General features: G+C 41.5%; 1 protein-coding gene across 4 annotated transcripts in view; it reads left to right on the top strand.

Annotated features, from left to right (window-relative positions):
- Window positions 1-14250, top strand: part of RASGRP3 (RAS guanyl releasing protein 3) — a 101884-nt gene extending 87634 nt beyond the window's left edge. For all 4 annotated transcript variants that reach the window (XM_011229800.3, XM_011229801.3, XM_011229799.3 and 1 more), the window contains exons 14-18: window positions 1652-1799; window positions 6293-6329; window positions 8382-8507; window positions 8845-9209; window positions 12558-14250. In XM_011229800.3, the coding sequence (XP_011228102.1) occupies window positions 1652-1799; window positions 6293-6329; window positions 8382-8507; window positions 8845-9209; window positions 12558-12566 (685 nt within the window). In that variant the 3' untranslated portion in view covers window positions 12567-14250. The remainder of the gene's footprint in view (window positions 1-1651; window positions 1800-6292; window positions 6330-8381; window positions 8508-8844; window positions 9210-12557) is intronic.
- Window positions 14251-18046: the final 3796 nt, after the last annotated feature.

Genomic DNA, 18046 nt, shown 5'->3' with positions numbered 1-18046 from the left:
AGCTGAGATATATTGATTTTGAGAGGTGAGTAAAACATCCAGGAGGAGATTCTAGCAATCTGTAGCTACGGTACCAAGATTCAGGAGAACAACTTCAGAGATATTGATTGCTAGGTCTTTAGCCCAGCCGTGCAAGCTGGAGTCCCGGGCACGCGAGCAAATTCTGGTGGGAAAGTTGAGAGGAACATGAGCTTAGGGCCTGAGGACTGCAGCTTGGAGACTCTCCCCCCACATGCAGCTGAAAGGAAGAAGTGGACCCCGCAGGAGAGCCAGAGAAGGAGGAGCATGGGAGGTGGGAGAGAAGCCGGGGCTGTGTGGAATCACAGGGGTACATGGAGGAGTGTCAAAAAGGAAAAAAACATGTCAGCATGTCTCATGCATCCAGGAGGTTGACAACCTCAAGAAGTGAGAAAAGGGGGCACCTGGGTGACTCAGTCGGTTGAACATCTGCTTTCGGCTCAGGTCATGATCTCAGGGTCCTGGGATGGAGCCCCACATGGGGCTCCCTGCTCAGCGGTGAGCCTGCTTCTCCCTCTCCCTCTGCTGCTCCCCCTGCATGTGCTCTCTCTCTCTCCCCTCTGTCAAATAAATAAATATATAAATAAATAAGTAAGTAAGTAAGTAAGTTAATAAGTAAGTAAAATCTTGAAAAAAAGAAGAAGTGAGAAAAGGCCACTGAGGATGTCATTGTGACAGTTTCAACAGAACGGTAGGGTTAGAAGCCTGATTATATGAAGGAAATGGACAAAAACAAAAACAAAACCCCTCTAAAGAATATTCTTTTTGAAAACTTTGGGAGTAAGAAAAGGAAGAGAGAAAAGACAGGTGCCAGGGATGGAAGCAAGGTTGAATAAAGACATTTTCTAGGCGGGGAAGTTGCGAGTGTATTTTTACACAGAGGAAGGAGTGGGTGAAGAAATGCAGCAGAACCTGGAAGGAGCTGTGTCCTGGGAGACTGCAGTGTGGGGGATGGAAGCATGACTTCCTCAGAGACAGGAGGACCCAAGAGAGGACAGACGAGATACAAGGGAATTCTGAATTGGCGCAGAAGTGTGTGGTCTCCAGCACATGCCGATGTGGAGAGAAGGCAGTATGAAGATCACCTACTTCAAGTGGATTTGATCTTCTTGGTAAACAAGAAGTCTGGATGTGTGCTGGTGGGGGCAACCAGAGGTTCTGTATGAGGAAAATCTGGAAGATTTGCTCTAGCAAATGGTCTATAAGCCAGTAAGTCATGGAGGAAAGATTACCAACAGCAGTGGTCTGGAAGACATCAGGCTGAATGAATTTTAAAATGGTGGGCCCAGTTATTATGGTTTTCTGCCTTTTTCCAGCAGCCTGGTTCTTGCACACCCTATTGCTAGGGATGGGCTAGAAAGGAGATGTCCTTCTGGAAGCTACCATCTGGTAATGAAGGAGACTGTCTGCGCTACAGTGCACAGGATACACATACATATTTTCTCCTTACTAAGAAAGCCTTTGGCACTAAATGCTGTCCTTTGAGGTCCTCTCCTTTCAGAAAGAACAGAGAAGTAAACACTTTCCATCTGCTTTTGGCCACAAAGGTTTGGGGAGTTGGGTGATTACAGTGTGTCAGCCACTTAGCAACACGGTCTTCAAAGATCCCTCCCTTTTCTGATTCTCTTCACAGGGATGGCCTCATTAGTAAAGATGAAATGATGGCTTACTTCCTGCGAGCTAAGTCCCAGTTACACTGTAAAATGGGACCGGGATTTGTCCATAATTTTCAGGAGATGACCTATCTCAAGCCAACCTTCTGTGAACACTGTGCAGGATTTGTAAGTCGTTTTCCATTGTTTTCTCTTGTGTGTAATCATTTGTGCCTCATTCTGAGAAGGTAGGAAAATGATACACCAACAGAGTCCATTGTCTGCTTTAGATCAAAAGTAAAATATGATGGCTCCCTGAAATTAAAAATTAAGTGAAAAACAAAAGCAAAAACTGCAAGTTTCACTGTGTTCTTTCTAGGAATGCAGGGCTGGTGACAGGAAAGGATGGTGAGGCTTGTTAACTCAAGAGAGCAGTTTGTCTGTTAATCCTTGCCAAGGAAAGTTCTGCCCAATGAGCCTTGGCATTCATTGCTAATACTCATAGCAGGTGCAATTAAGGGGATTATTTATCTTAGCCAGTTCCTTCCAGTTCTTGTTTCATGTGATGTCAGTCCCTAGAAATCCATCATGGCATGGCGCAATGATTCATAACTCAAAAGGGAAAAAAAAATCTTTTTGGAGGGAAGATGGTTATAATAATAAATAACATTTATTTGGCACTTGACAGTAATGCAGTACTTCCATGCACGTTAGTGTAATTAATCCTCATAACTAGGTCATGAGGTGAACATTTTATTCTCCCCATTTGCCTATCAAGACAGAGAGGTCCAGAGAGGATAAGTTTCCCGGGATCATACAGTCCGTAATTACCAGAGTAGGGACTCAAATGCAGGTGTTCTGACTCTAAATCCCGGGCTTTATCTACAGCACGGCACAAATGAAGATTATACACTTCATTTCTCCACATTTGATAATTCTTTGGCAACTAAGGGCAGCATTGGCCCTGATATTGAACAAAGACTCATGGGCCTTGAAAGTCTAGCTGTTACCCAAGTTGTAGAAGATGAAAATGTGGTCCTCTAGGTGAGAGTGGCCCAGCAGGCAGCATGACCATTGCTCCTTTGTCCAGATGCCAGAGCTCAGTTGTGTTAGCTTCATTCGGCCATTGTGTTCCACTGGCGGCCCATTTGAATTCACAGCTGCTATTATATACTACAGCAAAAATTACACTTTTCCCATCCCATGCTTAAAGGACTGGCTTTGAGGGGCACAAGTGTTTTGTGTTCAGGGGCATTCCTCCCTGAGAATGGGTAAATAAGAGGCAGTAGTTACCTCAAAGATGGTCCCAGGTGGTCACTGCAGCTGATGTGGTCAAGGGGCAAGGCCAGCCCAACCAGCTGTCTTTGCCCACCCCAGAGAAGGAGGGATTCTTCTTCTGTCAGCTTCACCACTGGGATTTCATCACTTGACCACTTTATCATACAGCAAATATGTCTCTCTTTTTATGTTTCTCTCCTCTAATGGGAATTTTTGGTTGTATCTAACCTGAAAAATGCTGAAGTGGGAGAGGGCCACGTGTAACTCTTCTGCAGAGTGGGGCCCAACGAATCTGTTAGGCCATGGCATAACTCCACCAGAAGTCAGGTTGAGACGTCTGCCCCTTTGTATGGTGTGAGAGTCGGCAGGCTCTTATCAAATCTCAAGGTCTTCTCTGTGCTCTCCAGTCCTTCTGGGTAGCTCTTCCTTCTATGGAGACACGGGTTCTGTAGAAGCAACAAAGTGGTCTTTCTCAAGAGCTTCCATACTCCTCTTACTGACTCATCAGAGCAGGTTTGCTGGTGCTAGGTTCTTGATGCATCTGTGATAAGGTAGAAAGCTCTGGACTTGGAGTCTGGAACCCTGACTTTGAATCTCAATTCTGCCCTTTTAAGTCTGTGTCCTTGAGCAAATTATTGATCATCTTTGAGTCTCTGTTTTCATATCTGTAAAAGGGGGTTAATACTTACCATGTTGTGGGGTGCCTGGATGGCTCAGTCAGTTGAGCGTCTGCCTTCAGCTCAGGTCATGATCTCAGGGTCCTGGGATCAAGCCCCATGTCAGGCTCCCTGCTCAGTGAGGAGTCTGGTTCTCCCTCTTCCTCTGCCCCTTCCCCTGCTCATGCTCTTTCTCTCTCTCTCTCTCTCCCTCTCAAATAAATAAAATCTTAAAAAAATACTTACCACGTTGTTATGATAATTAAATGATATCAGACATGTTGCACGTCATATAGCTCAGAGTTAATACTTCTCTTTTAAGTGTTCCCTGATACTTTTAGAGTTTAAACTTAAGTCACTTAAAGTTTTAATAGCCCTTTTTATTCTATGTATGTTCAAAATACATTTAATTTCATGGATGTGATTTTATTTGATCTTTACTCAAACACACCCAACACACAAAGTTCGTTGGTTTTCAGAGGGATTTATAAGTTTAGATGTGTCATCGAAAGGAATTGTGGGGGAAGGCAAGGAACCATTTTTCAGTGCCTGTACCACCTGCCTTTGAAATAAATTCCATGTTAGGGGTAAGCAAAATAAACACTATTTGAAATACATTTATCTTAGAATTAGAATCCCTGAACTGAAGGAGTTGAGCTCATTCCCTTATTTTGGGGTCTGGGAGGGTAAGTGATTTCTGTAAGATCGCAGGAAACATTAGCAGCAGGGTCATGACTCATACGCACAGTCATGTGCACTGGACGCCCAGTCCGGTGCTCCTTACACCATAGTCCCTCCAAATCCTAAAACAATCTGAGGTCTCAGATCAACGGACTGTGGGGAATATTCCTATATACCCATCTACATGAGGTCCCTGTCTCCTATGCATGGCTGGCACCCTGACCCAGAGCCCCTTTCTGCCTTGTGTTATCTCCTAGTTATTAAGGACCGTTAGCAAGCAGTGCTCTGAGTGTCCCTCCTGCTAGGACTCAGGCTTCACTCTATCTTCTTTAGCAGTTCCTGCAGCTATGCTAATAATGTGCGATATCTGGTTATTAGAATGCTTCTTCTTAAATCTTATCCTTTCCTATCCTAGATCAGTGGCTTTTGCTCACACACAAAACACCCAGAAGCAGTGGTTTCCTGTCTTTCCCTCATGTGACACATTCTTCTTTCCCTACATACTAGCAACAAGACCTTGCCAAGTGACTTCACCTCTTGAGAGCCCAGTCAATATATACATAATATTCAATGAGTGACTACACATAAAAAGCTTAAAACTGTGCCTCTCACACAACAAAAGTTCAGTATGTTAGCTATCATTATTATGGTTATTACTATCACCAAAGGCTCTGTGAGGAAACAATTTCTTATCACTGCAGTTTCCCAGATGTGGGACCTTGCAGATTATTTAATTTTCTGGATCATCCAACTCACCTTTTATGGGAGAAAAGCAAACTAGATTATCTTAAAGATCCCTGTATCTCTGACATGCTGTGATTACCCCAATGCCACTTCCCTTTTCTGTATAGACTGCTCCATGCCTCTTCCAGTCATCCGAGGTAACTGAGGCCTTGCTTCCAGTTAGTTGTCTTAATAATCCTTTCTTCCCAGGACACATTTGCCTCTTAATAATGTACTCCGAAGGACCCAATAACTTTTAAGACTCGAATCATTTTCCACTGGTGGAATTTCCTTGTCAGAAAGAGGGTAAGGATCAATCTTCTTGATGCTTTGAGTCACTTCACACTGGCAACTATTTATTCTTCTTATAGGGAGGGTCACAATGACCACACTCAGGGCATTGTTCCCCTACCATTCATGTAAATGATACCTCCATCAGCCCCAGTAGGCCACCGGCCCTGTTTCTTTCAAAATCATTTTACTAAATAGATATCAGTCACCTAACCTCACCACTAAACGGTTAAAAATGGGAGTTTTTCCAGCCTGAACTAAGCCCAGTGAATTCATCAATATTGTATGTTTCTTTGTCCCTGGGACACACGTGCAATGCTGTGGGAGGCATGGGGAAGAAAATGCCGTGTCAGGAGGCCGAACACACTACCCGCAGGGTGATCCTCTGAACCACCTGGGCAAACTCCCCCTCCTTCAACTATAGGCCCTCACATCTCTCCTGAGACACTTGTCACGTCCTATATCCCACTTCCTTGTGGTTGGCAGAATTGGAGCATTTTCTGCATCTCCCTGAGCCCTGGCACAGGCCAAATACTGAGCAATCAGAGAATGAATACATGAACAATTGATCTTTTCCTTTTCTGTATTTTTCAAGGTACAAACGCTACTCTGAAAAGAACCTAGCACCATGCAAACCCTTTAGCGGGATATGCACCACGTAGGTTGCTTAATTTCCTGTAGGGGGCGCCAAGAGCAGCTGGAGTGATTAAAAAGAAGGTAGAGGGAGCTGGGGGCTTCCAAAAACAGTGACGGTCTCGCCGGTAAATTGTGCTGAAAGCACATTCTACCAAAGTCCAATAAATGTACCAACGTCAGTTTCCCATCTCACTCCCATCTGGCTTTCAGAAAGAAAAGGGAAGCAAAGCTGTTATCACCCCAGCTGGAGTGAGCTTCTATCTGACAGGAAGGGTGTCAGAATCAGCTACATCCTGTTTGTGCTCCACCAACCATCATGCTTCCCAGGACTTCCTTCTCTTTGGCCTTGTGTGTTCCCCCCTCCCCCCCCCAGATTTTAATTCAGGTTCTCTGACATTCTTTTGTCTTTTGTTACAGCTCTGGGGCATAATCAAGCAAGGATACAAATGCAAAGGTAAATAAATGTTATTTTGTAAAATTTAAAATGTGACATTTGGGGCAGGAATCAAATTTGTCTGATGAAACCACAAAAACACTTGGCATCATGGAGAACTTGGCTCTTTGGGGCATCGGCGACTGAAGAGGTAATGTGTCTAGGAAAAAAAACCGTGGAGTTTTTGGAGAGCCCCGATTGGAATTTTAAAGTTTGTTGCAAGAGCAAGCAAACCGTCCTTATCAACCCACATACATGTGGCCCCATCTCTAGAACGTCTTGTGAATCATCAGCACTCAGTTAGGGTGGGAATTCTGGAGTGGGACAGGCCTACCTAAAATACCATATAAAAGAACTTTGTGGGATTAAGCACACACTCATTCCCGTAATACATATGCCTTTCTTTCCGCTCTCATAGGTAGCTTTTCCTTTCTCCACTAAATCACAGCTGATGATGAAAAAAGAGGAGAAGCCTTAAAACTTATCTTTGTCCCTTTCAATGAATTTGTTCATATACTTCCCCATTTAATTGAAATTTATAAACAATTAATATATACTTGATAAATGAAATACATAGGCACATTAATAGGCACTTAGACTTTGTTGCTACTTACGCATATATGATCATTATATATTACTGGTGTTTAAGAAATTGCTGGATAGTTTATGCAGACTATTTGTACTGATGGTTTTAAGAATCTGACAATGCTCTTGAAAAATGTAACTACAAAAAGGAACATCTTCATCGCAGAATGCCTTCAGATTAATACTATGCCCTTATGGTGCCTTTTTTTCCTCTAGCTATTTTTCAGGATTTGGCCCTTGTGCTGTATGAACAGAGTTCCCTGAGGCTAGATGGGAGCTACCTTTTCATCTCAAAAACCTTCCTTCTAGTTCCTGGTATTAGTTGTCTGAGTATAACTTGGATTTTTACTTTCAAGTAGCAAAGATACTGCAATATCTTACCTCCTAACCATAGTTTTATTCTGGTTTCTGACCCTTATCCTCTAAAAAGACACACACACACACACACACACACACACACACACACGCACTCACACATATAAACACACTTTTATGAAGATGAAAATCAATTAAGTCCTTAGATCATCTGTGTATATACAGTATTTCTTCTGAAAAACTTAATTAAAATAGCCTGAACATTTCATTATAATTTGGTCTTTCCATGATGTGATTACAAGAACATTTGAAATAAGACCATTTGGGGGAAAAGCGAGTATCGGAAAGAATTAGAAAGGTCCTATTTGATAGTGAGAGGGAAATGTCCTCTTTAAAATGATCCTATCTGTTCAGTAATTCTCAAAGAACGGTAGTACCTCCATGGGAAATAATTGTGTTGCTCTTTTCCAAAGCAGCCAAAGTCTTGTACCCCAACTAGCAAGTAATAGTCTACTTTCTTAACTAAAGTGTTCTAGTGGGAGCTTTCACAGAGTTTACTGCCATTTCAAAGCCGTAGGCAAATCGAGAACATGATATTGGGCGTAAGCCCACCTTATTTTCTGTTTCTATGCAAAGAAAGAAAGCATGAGAGAAAATCACTTGTTCTGGAAGAGATTTGGAGGAATGAAGAATAAAAAAATGCAAGCGAACAGTGAATGAAGGGACACCTTGCTGTAAATGATCAGAGGCAGCTGTTGGTCCCAGGAGACACTAGAAACTGGGGTTTCTTTCTCTCATTCTGGCTCAGGGAGCCTCTTGGTGGAGAATCTTCTTGGCCTGGGAGAGAACCCCAGTCCCATGGAATTTGCTTTTAGTTTGGGGCAAAGGCAGCTCCCCACTATGTCTATCCCTTGCTCATTTGCTCCGCAGCACCTCAGTGAATTGTGTAGAGAAGTTGAGCTAAAGCGAGAGGGACCCCAGGAAGGTTAGCAAGTCCCACTGGCCCTTTTCCAGCCCCTGGCCACACCCTGAGGGCCTGAGCTGGACTTTGAGTCAACATGGGAAAGGGGATGGGAGGGCACAGTCAACAGCTTAAGTGCCACCCGGAAGCCCAGTCACCACCAGATGCACATGGTTCCCACTAATCGTCTGTGACACTTTGGGATTTTTCAGACTGTGGAGCCAATTGTCACAAACAGTGCAAAGACCTTCTGGTTCTGGCCTGCAGGAGATTTGCCCGGGCGCCCTCCTTGGGCAGTAGTCATGGGTCGCTGCCTGGAAGTCCCTCATTGCCCCCAGGTAATAGCCTCTGCTTTCTTTTCTACTTTGATTTCTTTCTGCTCTCCTTCCCACACTCGGACTTCTGTTCGGGTCTGGATCTGAACCTGGTCAGAATCGTTATCAACACCAAGGCCTACTTCAGTGTGAGGAGCTATGGCTACACCCTTGTCCCCACTTGGTTCCCTCTGCTTTCAGGTCTCACTTCTGTGCAACTCACCGGCAGCCTTTTTGGGTCCGCCTCTGGTCTGTCTCTCTAGGACCTTGCCCATCGGACTCCTGTTGTTTGCACCAACTTTGATGGTTTGCTATAAAGCAATCAGATGTCAAATAATCACAACAGTCTTCCCCCTTTCAGCACAGGATGAGGTGTTCGAGTTCCCTGGCGTCGCTGCTGGACACCGAGACCTGGACAGCAGAGCCATCACGCTGGTTACAGGCTCTTCTCGCAAGATCTCCGTGAGGCTGCAGCGGGCTACCACCAGCCAGGCCACCCAGACAGAACCTGTATGGTCAGAGGCTGGCTGGGGGGACTCAGGATCCCACACCTTCCCCAAAATGAAATCCAAGTTCCATGACAAAGCAGCGAAGGACAAAGGTTTTGCCAAGTGGGAAAACGAGAAGCCCAGGGTGCAGGCTGGTGTGGATGTAGTTGACCGGGGCACTGAGTTCGAGCCTGACCAGGATGAAGCAGACGTGGGTGAGACCAGACAGGACGGTGAGGTCAGTTCTGGGTCAAACCACAAGTAAAATCATAAGAAGGAGGCTGAAAAGGGTCGAGACAAGCATTATAGTGAGTCCAGGAGACAGCCTAGTAGTTTTGAGAGTGAAATGGTTGGGCATTAAGACATACCACTTTTCATCTTGCTGTTGGCTAGTTATGTGATCACAGGCAAATCATTTATTCTCTTTCCCCCCCGTTTCATCATGTATAAAATGGAACCAGACAGGTTCTAAAGCTTAGTGACGCTTGCCATTTCTGTGTACTGAAATGATGTCCCAGGGATCCATGACTAACTGTGTACCCAATGGGCCAGTACCCTTTTCCAATCAGTTTAGTTTTCCAAGCTAGAATAAGGGCCCAAACTCGGGGTGGGGGAGGGAGAGTGATGGGCAGTGGGAAAAAAAGACTTGCAGACAGAGAAGAAGAGTTAGAAACTCTTGCCCTCATTTAAAAAAAAAAAAAAAAGAGGCTTTGACAATATCGTGGAGAAGAGGGTGGTGAGAATCAGAGATGTGGGAGCCTCAAGGTTCTATAAGCCAGGCTCTGGCTCCACATAAAAATTACATTCACATCCTCCAAGCATATGGAATTTGTTAGAATAAGCTGAAAATATAAATTGATTCAAGATAGACTTAGATAAATTTATTAGTCAACAGTCCATAGTGTATTAAGAAAAAAGATTTGGGGAAATTGGTGTCATATTCCTAACCTTTCAAGCTGTGCCATGGAGGGCAGCCATCGCCTCTCTGTGGAGTTGTTCTCATAAACAGAATTATTGGGTTAGGCAGAGATCCTATTGGATCAAGCCAGTGCTCTTTATTCTTATGGGTGGTCCTCCACATTCCACTCTTTAGGAGACCCAAACACACAGTCTCCTTGGTTTCCCATGATCAGAAAAACTCCAGTGACCTTTAACCAAAATTCCTCTAGTTCCTTCCTCATTGAAGACAATTAATAAGGAGGCCACAAATTATCTTCAGTCTCATGCAGTTTATTTTAAGTTCCTGCTAAGCCATTTCTTTTTCCTTTTTTGTAATACCAACTTTTGAAAACAGCTGTATTGAGGCCTAATTTATGTATTATTAAAACATACTCATTTAAAGTATATATATAATTCAGTAGTTTTTAGTAGTCACAGAGATGCACAACCATCACTACAATCTAATTATAGAACATTTACATTATCCCCTTGGGGTGCTGGGATTGCTCAGTCGGTTGAGCATCCGACTCTTGATTTCAGCTCAGGTCATGATCTCAGGGTTGTGGGATGGATCCCCACATCAGGCTCCATGCTCAGTGTGGAGTCTGTTTGTCCCTCTCCCTCTATTCCTCCCCCCACCCAATCGTGCTCTCTCTCTAAAATAAGTAAATAAATAAAATCTTAAAAAAACAAAAGGACATTTACATCATTCCCAAATGTACCTGTTAGCAGTCAGAGCTCATCTCCCCTACCTCATGCCAGCCCTAGGCAACTCACTAATTTACTCTGTCCCTATAGATTTGCAATGCCAACTTTATTTTTAACATTTCTTCGTTGATCATCTTAGCAAATGTTTCAGTCCTGTCCTTTCATCATTTCTTCTACTGGCCTAGCATCGTTAAAGCTGGGAATATAAAGGTGAATAAGAAAAGGTTCCTGATATTATGACAGAAGAAGATAACCTAGGGGAAGGGATCTTAACTTCCTGTCTAAAGAAGAGCCCCAAGGAGTTCATGAAACTGTATTATATTTTATGTGAAATTATATATGGACATATGCTCATTTCTGGAGAAAGGGTCCACAGCATTGAGCGGATACTTAAGGGGGTCTATGACCCCCCCCAAAAGTGAGAAATCACTCTGTAAGATTCTTTGAAATTGTGATAGTCACCCATTACCATCTAGCCTGTGGAGGCTGTTTCCATGAGCAATGTGGCTATAATTGAAATCTCAGGAAAAACAAGAGCTTTTGTGGGTAGAGTCATATAGGATGCCTACCTAGAGCTTTCAAGATGGTGCTTGCCTCATGGACCACCTCTGAATTCAGAGGAATACCTGCTTTTGCTTAATAAACAGTGAAACTAGCCATGAGCTCACTTCTGTTTGCCTAGCACTGTTCAAGGTACTTAAACATTGCTCCTGGCTTTGGAGAAACTCACAGCTTGTTAGATGTAGGACAGTCACTTGCATGAGTAGGAGTTCCTGGTCATCAATCTTTATAAGGAAATAGAGATAAAGATCTGGATTTTTAAAATATAATTTTATTCTTTGAAAATTAAATATTTATACTCAAGTATTATACCTACCCTTTCAAAATCATTTGAAAAATCTCATGTCATAAATCATACAGATGGTTCACTGACTACTAGTATTTAATTTGATGTGTGCTTTAAAGAAGACAGTGTGTTCATATATAATATGCATATGCCATACAGTGTCCTTCTCATCCAAATCAGTAACAAATGAAAAGATATTTACCCTTGTTGAGGGAAAAAAGTAAAAAGGAAAAAATGTGACAAAATTACATCAGAGTTGAGTATGTGGACAAAGGGGTTTTCATATTTAAGACTTCTTTTCTGCTAGGCAAGGCAATGAGTAGCATTTGGAGAAATGATCTACGGATTTATTATTTAGAATCAGACGATGTCTATGACTCCTATGAGTAAAAATGAGAAACTGACAGAAAAGACACTTATGTTTGTAATCTGTGTATTTCCTTTGGTGAAGTTCCAGGATTTACACTCATTTTAAAATACAAGGGTGTGAACATTTTTGGGGACTATGCATATCATTTCACCAGTGATCATTGAGCTCCTGGATGTCAGGGACAAGATGGCAGGTCATGATTACTCTCTTGGCAGTAAGAATATGTATATTTTCTTTATCATGCTTTTTTGTTTTCCCTTAGCTTCTGTTAAATTAAATCTAACAAATATCATAGAAGGGCTAGGAAATGCTGGAGTAAAAAAGTTTGATATGTTTATGTATATCTCTCGCTACATATCTCTCTATATACCGATGTAGTTTTATATCTTTCTCCCTTACAAATTTTCTCAGTGCCCTTATACAAATTTACATGTGGATTTCTAAGAGGGCAGCCTCAATAAGAAGCATTTCATAGACCTGTTTCTTGTGGAGCACCTTTCAGGGAACATTGTTGTAAGCAACCTTACTGGACTTTGTAAGATTTAAGATTTCGTGAGCTGTGTAGACCACATGATCTCTTCATTCCCTCTAAATCTCGAGAGTACAAAGTACTGATCATTTGAGATGTTCCCTTGAATATAACTGATAGACTGCTTTCTAAGAATATTCTTGTTTGGTTAAATGCGACCCAGCCATACAACAGATTCTGATTTGTATTGCAGGATGGCTGACTTCAGGCTGAGGATGCTGGAGGCAATAATGTTGGCATTTGGAAGGAGCAAGATGAAAAATTCTGAAGAACACTCCAACTCAGGAAGTTATCTGAAAAGATATCTTGGACTTTTACTGCCTGGTGACACCATGGGGTCTCCCTGTTTGGACTATGGGACAGAGGATTTACCCTATGAACTATTTATTTCCTCCTCCCCAGGCCCTAGTCAGGTGTCACCAAGTCTGGGTGATGTAGTTGGTAGATTTCTCCTGTATCTTTCCCTAGAGCCATTTATATATGAGTGAAGTGAAAACTTTTCTGCATGTACTTGATACTCATTCTCTAAACTCTACTTTTTTGTGAGAATATTATTTCAGTATTTTTGTAAACTTTTGGTGGGGGAGGAGTCGATTTAGAGATCTTTTTGGTGTGTGTGCTTTTTGGACGGGACCAGGACTTATTTTCTTGAGGGACAGGAAAGCTCTCCAGATCCTGGAGTGAGGCAGTTCTTCTAACACAAGATGTTTACATTGTTCATACCCTACAGTTGCTATTATGATGTGTAACAAGTCATACATTTATATTCACATAAGTCTTATCAATTCTGCATCATAAGGAAGCTATGACACAGCCGTGAAAACTCTCCTGATACTTATAATTGCCATGGGGGGAAAATTAAGTATACTTGTCTTATCTGACTAGGTTTAGCCGTCTTTCTTAAGACTCCTGTTAAGACTGCCAGTAAGAAATGTGGATAGTGATTACAAAACCAATTAAAGTTTTGGGGGATAAAATTTAGGAGAAAAAAAAAACCAACAAGAAAACCACTTAGTGAAATGAAAAGCAACCAGCAATTCTTTAAAAACTGAAAACAGTTTTAAGAACTTTGTTATAAATTAAAAGTTTTGGTTATAAAAGAGAACTTTTGTCCTCTTCCTAAGAAATTGCCATCCACAATTAAAAGAATAGTCATAGAAATCGAATAATCAGAAACCACTTTTGATTAACATTTCATTTCAGCTTTTAAAGTATCAGTATTTTCAATGTCTCCCTTTGGGTCTGTTTTTTTTTATATGATTAGAGGAGAGCGAACTTAGTTCAAGGTGTTCAAATAGAGAGATTGGATTGAATCAGTGGATGAGGGGATTGACCTACTGCCACATGGCCAGTGAGAAACTGTAACCACAGAAATGCACTGGTCTTCATTGGTAGTTCAAATGTGTACCCCATATAAGACTGAATTTATTTCTATTTGAGGCAATTACTTCAGTAAAGAAATGCCTTTCTTCTCTTTTAACATTAGATAAAATTGAGGATCGTTCTACTCAGCAAACACTTGACCACATGCTCTGGGCAGGTCCTTTGCTAGATGCACAAAGACAAGGAACATTAGGTCTCTACCCTTGGGAGAGATGGCTCTTTAGAGTACAGTTCCAGATCTGCTAGGACTGACTAAATCGTGCCAAACAGATTGAGAAATTGATTTGCAGAAATATTGCAAAGTAAATGAAGTTATTAGTTGAGGGAGCTTTGAATAAGCTATGTAATAAGAGAACTCACCATTTGCAAAGCACCTCAAAAAGCAAACAGCCATCCCCAAGTGTTGGCTCTATGTATATATACTATCTATTCCTATTCACAAATGCAATGGAATACATGTTAACAAAATTAAAAACAGAAAATGGCAATTTAAGTACATGAAACATTCTTGTGTGTTTTTTTTTTAATTTTAAGAAAATTCAGGAAGGAAACTTGGATTGTTCTTTTTCCTCTCAAAGCAATTATTTCGCTCGTCACTTAGTTTGGGTTATTTTTGAGTTTTCATGTATAAGAAGAGTTGTATATTGTCAGCCTTCCTGTGACAAACATACTAAATGTACCTCAACTAAAAAACAAATACAAAAAACAAAGAAAATAAAACAAACATATTTGTGTGTATGTGTATACACACACACACACACACACACACTACTATTATGACTGCTGCAGAGGATTCTGTGTCCACAATGAAGCTGCTTTATAATATTGATTATATTATTTACTCACAACCAATTTACTCACAACATCACAACTCTGATGTTTCCAATCTGTCAGTTTCCCATTATCAGTAAGGTAAGTAAATTAGGCAAACCCACAGTGAAGCAAAAAGAACTATGACATTTGGTCCCTCCAGACCTTCCTTTTGTAGGTTTAATGATTATTAACACCTTTTAGGTGAAAGGCAAAAGCGAAACCAGACTCTTAACAGTGACTATTATCAGGACCAGGAGAGAATACGTTAGATGCTGCAACTGAGTCTTCTTGAAGGATGTACAAATGGGACTGATGCATTTTTTAGATCTGCCTAACCAGAGGGCAGCCCTAATTGGTATTGAACACTTTGTTAGTGGCAGCCTCCTGCAGCAATAATGTCCTCAAATGTCCATGGTAACGGAGTCTCTCCAAAGGTCTGAAGGGCTTGCTGTTTAACGGTGAAGGCAGGACTCCTACAGAAGGGAGCACCAAACTGTGGTTGATGGTAAGAACCTTAGCATTCCTGAAATAAACACATTGATTTTTGACTGAGGTGGTAAATTCAGTCAAGTGAGATATTGCAGCATGCATCTGGCATGCAATCCATAATCGGATTTAAATCCCATCTCTGCCACTGTAGTCACGAAACCCAGGGCAAGTCATGTACAGCTGTTTGAGCCTCAATTTCCTCATTTGAAAATGAGAGATTTCACCCCTTCCTCTATTACCTCACAGAGCTGTTGTACAGATCAGGTCAAATAGTCTATGTAAAAGTACTTTGTAAAGACCTTATAAGTAAGTCAATATGACTTTGCAGTTAAACAGTGTTCTTTCCTAAAATTGTCTATAAGATCCCAGACTATGGGTTTACATGGCTGTGTACTTTGAAGGTTCTAAACCCAACATTTAAATAAATTCTGTATCAAAAAAGAATTATTTAAATGAAGAAGTATAAATGAAAAATATTTCAAGACGTTTTTCTTATTCCTAGCACTATGTGTGTGTGTAGGGTTAATTCTGGTCTGTTTCCTAACATTGGCTATTCTCTCTCTGTTTGAAAATAGGTAGGCAAGATTAAGAAACCAAAAGGGTAAAATGTAAATGAGTTTAGAGAAATTGAGGTCAACGCATAGGTAGGCTTAAGAGGTTGGCTCTTAAAGGAATTTAGTTTAATAGAGGCAGACAAAAGGAAAACAATTAACTTTTAAAATAACAAGTATACCACTCATTTGATAACCAGAATATAATTTACACCTACTGAAAGTGGTCATGATAGGAAACTCCTTGCGATTTAAGGCTCATCAGGAAATCGCTTCCTCCAAGCTACATCCAAAACTTGCTTGCTGAAGTCTAGAGCGTACTCAGACCTCAAAGAAAATTATCTATTTTCTTTTTAAAAATGTTAATAACAAGCACGTTGGAATTCATATCTATTCAGAAACAAAATGACTTGCGGTTTATACAAAATAGCATAAGGAAAGCATTGCTTGGGGGCATTCTCTAAGGCAGCTGGCCTGGATACTGCGAGAATAAAATGTCATTAAGAAAAAAAAAAAAAAAAGAGGGACGGGGCAGTTCTGGATCAAATGAAACGCATCAACCAAATCAAACACAACAGCCACATACTGTGTTGTAAACCTTGATGGGATTTTGGATCCAAAAATAAATAAAGCAGAGACTTTGGGGGCAGCAATTAGGGAAATTTAAATACGGATGACAGCAGTTCCCCTTCTCTACAGCTCCTATTTCCACAGTTCCAATTACCTGCAGTCAACAGCTTTGGAAGCAGGTGCTTCTCCTTCTGACCCATTGTCAGAAGGTCAAAGATCATAAGACATCAGACGCCGCAACATTTGGCATCGCAACGCGGGCGTCACTCACCTCATCTCAACACACAGGAAGTTTGTCATCACATCGCAAGATGGTGAAGGGTGAGTATAGCGCGTTAAGATATTTTGAGAGAGATCACATTCACGTAACTTTCATTACAGTATTTTGTTATGTTGTGTTTTATTATTATTGTTGTTAATCTCTTACTGTGCCTAATTTATACATTATACTTTACCACAGGGACGTTTGTAGAGGAAGAACGTTACCTCTCTAGGTTTGTACTATCCGTGGTTTCAGGCATCCACTGGGGAGTCTCGGAACCTATTCCCCGCTGATGGGAAATACTGTATATGCTAAATAACTTATGGAATGAAAGTTTGTTCACTTCAGTGTGATAATGACTTCTTGGTATGTAAGAGAACGTCTTCATTTCTAGGAGATGTGGGCTAACATAGTTAGGGATAAAGTATCAGTATCTGGATTTACTTTAAAATGGTTCCGTGGAGAAAAAGTTTTTGTGTAGAGCGAGAAAGCGAACGTGGCAGGATGTTAACCATAGCTAAATCTATATAAAGGGTCTGGATATTCATTGTACTATTTCTTAAGCTTTTCTGAAGTTTTGTAGTTAAAAAATAAAGTAGGGAAGTGGTGCCTGGGTGGCTCAGTCAGTTAAGCGTCTGCCTTCGGCTCAGGTCATGATCCCAGGGTCCTGGGATCAAGTCCCTCATGGGGCTCCCTGCTCAGTGGGGAGCCTGCCTCTCCCTCTGCCTGCTGCTCCCTCTGCTCGTGCTCTCTCTTGCTCTGTCAAATAAATAAATAAGATCTTTTTTTTTTAAGTAGGGAAAAAGAAATTATTACTTCTAATCTTACTGAAAATCATTTTAAAAAAAACCATAAGGGGAATAAAAACAAGAAACAAGTTCCATTTGCAGAGCAACTAGGAGGGTTTTGAAATCCTGGGCCCAGCAGGAGAGATGAGCCCACAGCATCAGAGATTGATCAGAGGCTTGCAGGAGGACCTGGTGAGAAGTTGGTGTAGTAGAGAGATTACAAAGAGAGCTCCAAGTACCCCTCTCAACACAAAAAGGCCCATTCTGAAGTCCTTTGTTCATGTCAGAAGGAATGCATGGACCAGCCAGTGGCAGGAGTTTCCTGGACCCCGTTTGGTTCTGAGAAGCAGAGGCAGAGCACCCAGACAGAGAGTATTTGCAAGAAAACCATCTGTCTCTACCATAGCAGAGTGCTACAGTCTTGTGGTGGGGAAAAAAAAATCCACAATTGCCAATCTCTGCCTATTAGCCTTTGCTAATTGAACTTACATACAAAACCCAGGATCATGACAAATTTCACCTGGCCTGAACATTATCCTGGCTCCTTCCCTAAATGAACTTCCCACAAATTTGGATAAAAGCTCAAAATTAAAAACAGTTAAGACAAAACAGAAACCCCGGGGGATGTGGTGGGGGGGAGGATAGTTAAACAGCTGTCAGAAGACCTCTCACTCGAAAACAAACAAGCAAGCCACATTGTTACAGAGCATCTGAAAATTGTTCTCCACATATCAAAACCACTTAATGAATTCCTGATGCACAGAAACCACGATAATAATAAATGCTTAGTGTTGTTTTAAGCTACTAAGTTTTAGGGTATTGTGTC

This window comes from Ailuropoda melanoleuca, chromosome 4, assembly GCF_002007445.2.
Source record: "Ailuropoda melanoleuca isolate Jingjing chromosome 4, ASM200744v2, whole genome shotgun sequence".
In the NCBI taxonomy this organism is placed as follows: domain Eukaryota; kingdom Metazoa; phylum Chordata; class Mammalia; order Carnivora; family Ursidae; genus Ailuropoda; species Ailuropoda melanoleuca.
The sequence above is the reverse complement of the archived record's forward strand: the minus strand, read 5'-3'. Positions and strand labels throughout refer to the sequence as shown.